Source organism: Stenella coeruleoalba (assembly GCF_951394435.1).
Source record: "Stenella coeruleoalba genome assembly, chromosome: 5".
Lineage (NCBI taxonomy): Eukaryota > Metazoa > Chordata > Mammalia > Artiodactyla > Delphinidae > Stenella > Stenella coeruleoalba.
In genome coordinates this window covers 18,908,488-18,918,549 of record NC_137150.1, presented here as the reverse complement: position 1 = coordinate 18,918,549, position 10,062 = coordinate 18,908,488, and the positions used below count along the sequence as shown (strand labels likewise).

Below are 10,062 nucleotides of genomic sequence, written 5' to 3'. Positions count from 1 at the left end.
CAGAAAGACAGCGGCAGGAGACCTGGCTCTTAGGAGGAGTTCTGCTGTCTAACAGCCAGTGAAGCTTCTTTATTCACTAGTTTGCCTGTTGCATAGGCCAATAAACTCCAAAAGCTGACAATTTCTGAAGACAGTTCCCAATAGGTCAGGGGATCCTGTCACTGGAGAGAGTCTAACGATACAACAGATGTAAGATATCGAGAGAAAATGTCTGTTACATTCCTCAGGAGCTGGATGTCTGGAGCACCCAGTGGAAAGGAAGGTTGCCTAACTAAGATGATGGCCCAAATGCAAGGATAGCAGAGGAAGATGGAAGAGGAGGGAGAAGATGAAGAAGAGAAAGTGGGATAAAGAAACCAGAAGACACAAAGCCCCTAGCAATGGAGACCGTACAACCTGCAGACTGGAAAAAAAAAAAAAAAAAGGAAGAAAAAAGGAGGAACTTGGAACAAAGGACGATGAAACTAAACAACAAAATGGTAGTGAATTCTTTATTTGTTGTATTTAAACAAGCAAATTGGGGGGGGTGGTATTTCCTCATGGTCCTCCCGCCCTTCCTCCCCCATGTTCCCATGATGCTGATCAACTGCTTTATTCCGTTCCCCATCTTTCTTCTTGTCCAATTATCCAGGCCTTTCTCTTTTTAAATCCATGATCCTCAGTCTTGTCTTTGAAGGACGAAAAGCTTTCCACATGTTAGGAAAATTCAGGATCTGGTAGTCCTTGCGACAACTCGCTGCACGTGTATTTTGACTCATTCATTTGGCTTCGCGCATTCTCAACCTGTCCTCCCACGCCAGGTAAGTATCTGTCTCTTTTATAACACGAATCAATTCAAAAGGCCCCTTGTTAGAGATTTGCAGGCAGGCAAATGGGAAACACCATATAAACAGTGAAAAAATACACCTTTTCAGGTTGTTGGATTTTCTCCTTAACGGTCTTAAAAAAAGCAACTAGAAATCTTTCATTTCATAAACACATGCACATATAAATATTTACAGTAGTAATCAGAATGTGATATTTATCCTTGTAATGTTTCTCAAAAAACATGACCTCGGCCAGAGTTTATCTCAGGTAGGCTGAGAACTGTCACTCAGTTTGTAAATTACCTCCAGAGTGTGGTTTATTTTCTTATGCCTAAAAAAAAAAGAATTTCTTTGCTAAGTTCAAACACTGACATCCCATGAAGATGCCAGTCTTTACACACACTTATAAAAGTAGAACATGTGCTGTATGACACACTAGTACAAAGTTTTACAAATTATTACAAGTAAATTATATAAATTACAGTGACATTGAGGAAGATTGTAGTTTTATCTTGGGGTGGTTCTTCTAGCAATCATATTGCTGTAAAGAAAATGAAATAAGCATCAGGTTCTGATCAGGCAAACAATGATGACATTTCAGTGCTTTAAATTCTTGTTTTAAGCAAACGTAAAGCAGACTGATCTCAGCTTCAGCAGAGGTTGGGTCAACAATACTGAGAGCTTTGACAATGCTCACAAAATGTTTCCTAAACAAACCAGACTGTTGTCCTTCCCCAGTAAAAGCTGCAGAAAGAGGCCATGGAAACTGCAGTTTACGATGCTTGGCTGGCTTTGAATATGCTTGGGGTGGGTTTTTAATCTCAGGGATTTAAGAGATAATGCCTTGGGAGTTTCACACTGATGGGGGCTCAAGGCAGGCAACTTTTGAATTAAATGCTACAGAGTTACAGATTTGACTCATCTACATTAAAAACCTTGCTCTTTGAAACGGTCTTTTGTCTTACAAACAAACTTAACAGATCGGACCCGCAGTGTCTGGGAAGAAGCCTCCCTACAGTGACTCAGATGGGAAACCCAGTGGGACTCTTGGTTCCCCCCACTCAGAGGACAGTGTCATTCTGCCGAACCACTACAGCAATTTTGGTCGTTGACACTTATGCCCGTCCCCCAGATGCACCAGCGCCGAAGTGCAGTGGGTTCTCACCTAATTTAAACTCTGCCTTGTAGGAAATTCAAGGCTAAAGATAGATTATTTTATAGTAATCCCAAGAGCATTCTTTGCCTCCCCCGCCGCAACCATATTGCCTGGAAACGATTCCAAATTGAAGGCTTTCCACTCCGCTGTTTTCTTGGAAATTTGGCATGCTCCCAAGGCAATTATTAGTTTTGCTGTATTTGCCTGATAAGGAAATCTAGAATTTTATTTTAACTTCCCCTCAAAAATCGTAGAAAGTTTCCATCTATGTTCAGCAAAGTTTTTCACGGTAGCAATGGGCTTTTTGTTTTCATTAGGTTTTGTCTTACTTTCAAAGAAAGTTAGGAGACCTTGAACCAGAGAAGTGAATGCTTAGGAAAATACAAATTAAGTAAGGTTTTCTTTATCTAATCCTGCTTTACAGAATAAGACATTAAAAAAAAAATTGGACCAAAGCTGGACTTCCATCAATTCAGTAATATATGTTTTTTAGGAAAATATAGAAACAAAACCTTTCCTTACTAACAAATGCGTATTTCTCCTCAAAATCATATCCCCAGGAAACAAGTGCTTCCTGGTTTTCTTTCACAGTGAAAGGCTTTTAATGAGCTGCTATTCAAAGGCTACTAGTGATTCTCTAGGCTTAGCTGTTTGAGCATTATTGTGACTCCTTATTAGGAAGGAACTGTAGAAAACCCAACAGAACAGCAAGTGCTGCGTACAGGTTAAGAGAAGGAGCTGTGGCACAAAATGACGCAGGGTTTGAAGCCTGTTACTTCCTTACTAGGTGATCTTAGAAATGTTGCTCAATCCCTGCATCATAGGCTTTTCTGGAATAGGGGTTTAGCACAATGCTTAGGGCCATGGATGATGGCTGTTACTTGCGTATACGAGTTGGGAATGTGAGAGCAAGCAATGAAAGGACACTTCTTTTGTGTCTCTGCAACCAGAGCAGGGGCAGTGGGTTAGATCCTGAAGGGGCACTCTGTCTATGGGTGACATTGTTTTATATTCACAGGGCCAGCTACAAAAAACCAAGATAACCCGGTGACTGTGACACTCAAGGAAGCTTACTATTGAGTGCAAAACTGAATGCTGTAAATACTATGCCACAAAAATGGAAAAAACACTGGTAGTTGGAGCAGGGTTTGATGTTGGCTTTTTTCTCTAGGGTGAAAACTATGGTGCATTTTTACACAGGTTCTTACCTGTTGGCGAGAGCAGCAATAACCACAGATGCCCCCAAGCACTCCATTTATTATTTGAAAGAGACATAAGATGAATTCAATTCCACCAAGTGCCAAGAGGATAGAAAACAGAGAGACATTCCATTCCACTGCATGCTTGGGTTCAATGCATTGGGACCATGTGGAGCTATCCAGAAGGTAACTGTGGATAAAAAGAGAAACTTCTGACATATGGCCACACCCAGTGGGATGTCTCATAAGCAGACTTTTTGTGTGGTGTTCTTTCATTAATCAATAGATTTCTTCAATGCCCTATATCAGATTCTTCCAATCCAAGTCATTCCACGAAATGAGGAATTTAGCCCAGATCTTGTTGCCGTAATAAACAAGAAATTCAACAAAGATTATGGAACACTCGGTGTGGGTTAGACATCAAGACAGAGCTGGGGATATAATGGCCTGGGTTCTGTCCTGGAAAAGCATCACTTAAGAGAAGAAACAGTAGCTAATCTCAGTGTAACCAGTACACTGATCAGGTAAACCAAGGGTGAAGGGGCCATAGAGGAAGGACACCTAACTTAGGCCAGGGAGAAGAGCTGCTTATGCATCTGGTCCACAAGTCTGAGCTCCATGAAGGTAGGAACCAGACCTATTCATCACTGTATATCCAATTCCCAAGCCAGTATCTGACACATAGTAAGTACTCAACACATTGGAAAAGTCATCGAATGATGAATAACAATCCGAAGTCACTGTAAAATGTTAGCAAACCACACTGGGGTCATTATCTGAACATATATATTCTTCACGAAGTAGGATTCAATCACGTGGGAAAATCTAAGATTGACTTAATTCCACTAAGAGATCTGGTATCATTCTTTCCTTATCACTTCTTCCTACCACAACAGAACAAAAGGGCTGCAAATTAGAGACCTCGCTTTGGAATGGTTCATTGAGCCAATCAGAAATTCAATTTGTTGATTACATACAAAAAAATTCTGTTCTCCTTGTCCCGTCTTTCTGCATATTAAAGTGGAACAAAAATCTATAATTTCAGAACACAATATAAAAAATTTCTCTGGCTCCCCTTGGCTACTGAGCAACTAATCACTGGCTTGTTATTCCCCATATTGAAATCTCTGGACAAGTTGAAATTAGGAATAACACAGAAGCAGGAGGTTTCTTGCAGAAGCTGGGGTGGATCACGAGAGGGGCTATAAAATAATCAGCTATAAAAAAGTTGAATGATACTCTCACCTCTCCTTGGATTAATCAAAATGTATTTTAGAGGTGGGTTTGTGCAGTAGATCATATGTTTTTGTATACATGTGTGACCAATTTGTACTGGTACATTCAGTACGTTCACAACAAAGCATGAAAAGTATGAGCTGAAAAATCGTGATCAATAACAGTTTTGAGCACCAAAATTTCAAACTCCTGTGAGTGCTGATTTTCCTTCAGAAGCTACCATTGGGCTGTACCTGTTGAAAGCTAGTAGATAATATTAACAGCTAAGAATGGCAATGCTCATGCTGAGTCAGCTTCTGTGACAAATATTTTATACATAGTATCTTATTAATCCTCCAGACAACTGCCATTGGCTTTATTTTATTACAGATGAAATAACTGAGGTGCAGAGAGCTCAGTTCACCTTTTCCTGGTTACTGAGACAGTAACTGCAGAGCTGAGATTGAGCCCAGGTCTATCTAATTCCATATTCATGGTCTGATGGCTTCATTATATGCTACAAAATTCATGGGAGACAAACATTCTTGAAAATACAAGGGCAATTCAAATTCACTATTCTTATTATTTTCACTCACGAATCTCATTACTAAACCTTTCAAAATTCAAAACAGAATGTCATTCATTTATCATTATGTACATCAGTTTCCATCAGCTATTTCTGTTCTTTTCTCAATAATGGATAAGAAATAAGTATCAACATAAAACAATGGAGCCACTTAAATTTTCCTGATGTTAAAGTCATGAATAAGATCTGTCTTATACCGCCTGATCACTTTAAATAAAGGATGTGTTATACACAGTTATTATGTTATATGTGAGTGTGTGTGTGTCTTGGGGGGGTAGTATGATTGACCCTGGGCTTTGGTTAAATTCATATGGTTTTCATCCATATTATATAAGGATTCCATAATATTTTCTTAGAAAATAGTAAAATTAGCCAATTGCTCTGGCATAGTATACACACTGTATAAGCACAAACTTCACAGCTAGGCTGCCTGGGTTCAAATCATGACTGCCATGTCTTAGCAATGTGACTTTGGATAAGTTACTTCATCTCTCTGTGCCTCCACTTCCACATCTGTAAAGTGGAAGCAATAGTGGAAGACACCTCATACCGTTATCACAAGGACTGAGTCAGTGAATCCATTAAAAAGCTTCTCTGCGTCAGGGACTGGGCATTCATCCTCCGATACCCCTTGCCTAAATTGTGCCTGAGTTAGTGAGAATAAACCTGGTTGAGAGGATGGATGAATGAATGGTTGATGCCTTTTTAGTTTGATGGGTTTACCACTATACACACGTGGTGGATAAGAATGTGCGACCTGATGGGGGTCAATCACTTACCCTCCCTCCGTGTTGGCAAAGGTGTAGTTCCATTGGCCACTGGCATCAAGACATCTTGGTCCTTCCGCTAAGCCCAGAGCTGCCACAATGACGCAGTAGCCAGATCCCGCGATTCCGATGAGAGCGGCCAGTACAGAAGAAAACATCTAGGGAGAGGAGGATCACCAGAAGTGAGGCACAGAGCGTTGCAGCCACCTCTTAGGGACCACTTCCCCACCCGGCGCAGGAAAACCTACCGCGCATCTTTTGCCGCAGTCCTCGTGGCCGCCACAGCCGCAGCAGTCGTCCTGTTCCAGCCCCATGAAGACGAATGCTGGCAGGAACATCTGTTTAGAAAACACGCAAATTAAAGTCATTGTCTTTCCCCCGGTCCATAGGGTCAGTCAGGCTCAGCATCTTTTGGTAAAATAGTTTTCTTTCTGACACTGTTGAATGTCTTTGGGTTAGGTTGACAAAATATCTCAAAGAATGGAAACGCTGAGGAGAGAAAAAACGCTCTAAAGGGTAATATCCCTTTGTTTTCATGTAATGTTTCACATTAGGTAGGGTCAGGTTGTAGCATGGGAGGGGTAAAATAATTACCTATACATGTGTTAATCCGTAAGAGTTCATAACATAGTTCCAGAGGCAAACTCTGTTCGGAAACTATTAAAACCTGTCTTTTAAGTCTGTTGGTTTGTTTGTTTTCCCTTGAAAAGCATAGAAGATAACAACAAATCTTCAACAGAATAACTGAAACTTTTTTATAAACAAGAGAGATGAAAGCTCTGTATAACAGAGGTGAAGTGCTTCTTTGAAGACACATTGCATGGTTGTAGCTTCACAATAAAGCTCTTAAAATAACATAAGTTTGACATACTTTGAGTTCAAGATCAAAAGAAGTTTAAACAAGCAAGGTGTTGTCTTAAAGACAAATGATTATGAAATTAACTATACCTCAAAAAATAAAACAAAACAAAAACAGACCTGAGAACTAGTGGGGAAAAAAAAGACAAATGATTATGTTAACATGATGGTAATGCTTAAATTCAAAGCAGATTTGCCATACCATAGTTAGTGTATTAAGTCTAAGTATCTTTTACTTGACTAAGAAAAATGTTCTGTGTGGTATTAGCAATTCCATAAAACTTCTGTTCAAAATTCTCAATCCCAGCATTTCAAAGAGGCAAACTCAAGTTTGTTCACATTATTTCCATGCTATGGTTGAAACTAATACTTTCAGCTCCCAGGTTGGCAGGCAAATTCCTCTCACTTCACTTCAAAACAAACCTTGGAACAAACAACACATTCCACTATTACGTTCAGCCACTGATTTGCTGCTAACTGAAGGCTTTTTCCTAAATGCCACACACCAAGCTTACATAAAGGAGAACATTTATAGTCCTTTCTCAATAGCCGTGCACTCACAATTCAATAGTTTTCTCTGTCACTGATGCCTGAGAATAAACAGCAGAGAATTTGGATCCAAAACTCTGTTGATTTAGACAGAGAACCAATGGACTTCTCCCAGCTCCCCAGAGCAAAGGTTAAATGACTACCTGCTCCGGGACTAGAAACTATAGTTTTTCAAAACTGATTTAAAAGCTAGTATCTGTTTCTAGCTGTAAAGTAAGAGAGTTTAGCAAAAAAGTAGTTCACTTTTCATTGAAAGGGGATTTTGTAAAACAACATCTAATAAAATCAATACACTATATCTATCTCAACTTTTGTATCATCTGCTTTCAAAAGAAGAATGAACAAAATTCCTGGATTTGGAAACATGCCTCATAGAAAACTTTCTATGAAAACATCTCGTCTAACAAGAAAGAATGCTTTAAGGCTGGAATGATTCTGAATGACTTACCAGCAAACCTCCTCCTATGATGCCAGAGAAGAACCACACAAAGTGGCTAAGATGGTCTTCAGAAGCGTACTTTGTTTCCCCATTGGGAAAGTACAGCAAAATATTAGCTACGATGCAGACGATGGCGAGCCACACCAGAGAATGTCCGATGCATCGTGCGCACTTCCCGTAGCACATAGTGGCAGCGTTTATTTTTTCCCCCTTCACTCTGCGCCTTGGCTCGGTGATGGCCCAAATCAGATGAGAGCGTGCCCGTCTGCCGAGAAAGCAAAAGACATTCTCAGCCCATTCCTGCAACCTCTTAAATACTCTGAGTTCTAAGTCACCGGGTGGATGAGGTTCTTGGCTTTCATTGGTCCTGATGGCAGGCTCCGGTTGGGGGCGGGGGCGGGGGTGGAGGACGTGGGGGAATGTCCCGCCCTTCAAATGAAATCCTTGGGACAAGCGAAACCAGGGGCAGGACTTGAGAAACCGCCTCAGTCATAGGCAAGAGAGAAGATGATTAATCCTCCACAAGGAATTCACTGTGTAACTCCTTCGCAGGATTAAAAAAAATCCACAGGAAAGTCTAATATAACTTTCCAGTAAGTGCCAAGCGTCCACAGCATGACAGCTCTGGTTGGGGCTGTGATTTTGTTCCATGCAGCTGTCTGGACAGCTTCCAGTCTGAGGGCTCTGTGTTCACTTTCACCTCTGCACCGATTTAATCCGAGACCTGGGGCAAGTCTCCTGAGCTCTGAGCTCGTTTCCTTATCTGTTAAAGGCAAGGTGTCCAAGCCATCACCCACGGATTTAAGGATGCTTTTGGGGAAAATTACAGAGCTGCCTTCTTTCCTCTGCCTCTGGTGTGCTCGGCAGGACTGCGCCTACTGTCCAGCCTTCCCGGACATCTGCCTCCAAAACAAATCTGGCACCACAACAAAGGTGGCATTAGTCAACACAAAGGGCTCAGGCACCGTTTTATTCCTGAGGACTGCTGTCAGGCGAAGGGTTGCCAGGAAGGTCTAAGGGAGGCCTAAAGTCTGGGAGAAGGATTAAAAAGAATAAGAAAGAAAAAGAAAGGAGCGGAAGAGAAAGGAACTTGGCAAGCAGAGTGGGGAAACAAGATTGAGAGCGTCTGGAATTACTGGGAGAAACACACATGGTTGAGCAGGGCACAGGGGCAAGCGGTAGTCTACCAGTCAGATCTGTCGCAGGCTCCAAAGGCAAAGCAGAGAAAGGATGTTAGACTAACTTTCTGATATGGTTATCTTGCAGAAGGAGGGATCAGATTCTGAATAAGTTTAGCCCTTGAATAGCAGGTGGCACCGGCCAGCTGGGTGGGGGGAGGACTGAGTGGCCAGGTGAGGCCAGGAGGACTGGAGGGACCCCATCACCAGGACAAAATGGTGAGTACCAAATAGAGGCAAAAGGTCAAGGAGCTGTTAGTTCAAAAGAGGAAGGTGAGCCCCACTGGTGAATCTAGAAGCTCAGGCCGAGGCCAGAGTCTGAAGGATTCGGATCAAATCTAGAGGGCAGGACACATACCAACACTGAGCGGCCAGCTGGGGTTAATGATGTGGGATCCAGACTGGGAAAAGGACCCAAGAGGAAGCATATGGCCTGAGTGTCCTAAGAAGGATGAGTGTCCAGAGTGGCCTAAGAAATAGATGGATGGAAAACTGAGTGCAGACAGGGAAGCCTGAAACCACCCCCCTGCTCAGTTATAAGGAGGTAGGTCTTCACAAGAACATCAACCCATCCCCACCATGCATCCAAAAACCAGGCACACGTGCCCTCTGTCCTGGCTTTAAGTCCTACTGGAAATGGGATTCCACTGGTGTCAGGGTCTGGGGTGGCAGTGCAGGTGAATGACTGGGTCCTCTGTTGAGGCATCGTCATTCTAACCCTCACCTCTGAGGACCTATCCCATAGATAGAGGTTAAAAAGTGGAAGAGAGACCCTTTGACGACTTTGCCTCCAAGTGCTTAAATCCCCCTCCTCCTTCTCTACCCCACCCCTACTGTCAGTGGTGCAGGGAGAAGAGAGGGAGGGGGAATTGGAAAGAGAAAGTCTGAGGTGACAGCCCAGCTCTGCTCTCGGCCAGCTTTGAGCGTCAGGCAAGTCGCGTACATTCCCGGGACTCTGTTTCCTACTCGCTAAGACAAGGGGCAGGACTCAGTCAGTGCTTCTTAAGTTTCTGAGTCTTGTAATGGTATGGACCCCCTCCCCAGAAAAAGAAATGTACATATATGCAAACTCACACATTTTTCTTTCCACTCCTGGGGGTTCACGGACTCCCTGAAGCCCATTAGTGGATCCTTTCCCACATTTCTCAAGGTGTGGCCTGTCCAGAGACCACTTGCATGACAGAGGCAGGTTCCTGTTCCCTTGATGGACGTCCTGAATAGCAATTTACCAGGATGGGGGCCAGTCACCTGCATTTTTTACAATCATTTCAGGTGGGTCTTATGTTCACTCAGGTTTGGGGGTCACTGG

At 42.5% G+C, this 10,062-nt stretch overlaps 1 protein-coding gene across 1 annotated transcript; it reads right to left on the bottom strand.

Moving 5' to 3' along the window:
• Positions 1 to 477: 477 nt before the first annotated feature.
• TM4SF1 (transmembrane 4 L six family member 1) lies at positions 478 to 7,840 on the bottom strand. Its single transcript, XM_079922416.1, has 5 exons — positions 7,585 to 7,840; positions 5,978 to 6,067; positions 5,742 to 5,887; positions 3,171 to 3,351; positions 478 to 1,347 (listed from the first exon to the last, which is right to left on the bottom strand). The coding sequence occupies exons 1-5, from the start codon at positions 7,759 to 7,761 to the stop codon at positions 1,333 to 1,335; spliced, it is 609 nt and encodes a 202-aa protein (XP_079778542.1). The 5' UTR covers positions 7,762 to 7,840; the 3' UTR covers positions 478 to 1,332.
• Positions 7,841 to 10,062: the final 2,222 nt, after the last annotated feature.

Bases quoted from the DNA above. Each gene is read 5' to 3' on its own strand.
- TM4SF1 (XM_079922416.1), bottom strand. From the start codon at position 7,761: ATGTGCTACGGGAAGTGCGCACGATGCATCGGACATTCTCTGGTGTGG. The intron at 6,068-7,584 runs GTAAGTCATTCA...TTTTCTAAACAG, and splicing joins TCATAGGAGGAGGTTTGCTG to ATGTTCCTGCCAGCATTCGT. The intron at 5,888-5,977 runs GTAGGTTTTCCT...TCCTCTCCCTAG, and splicing joins ACTGCGGCAAAAGATGCGCG to ATGTTTTCTTCTGTACTGGC.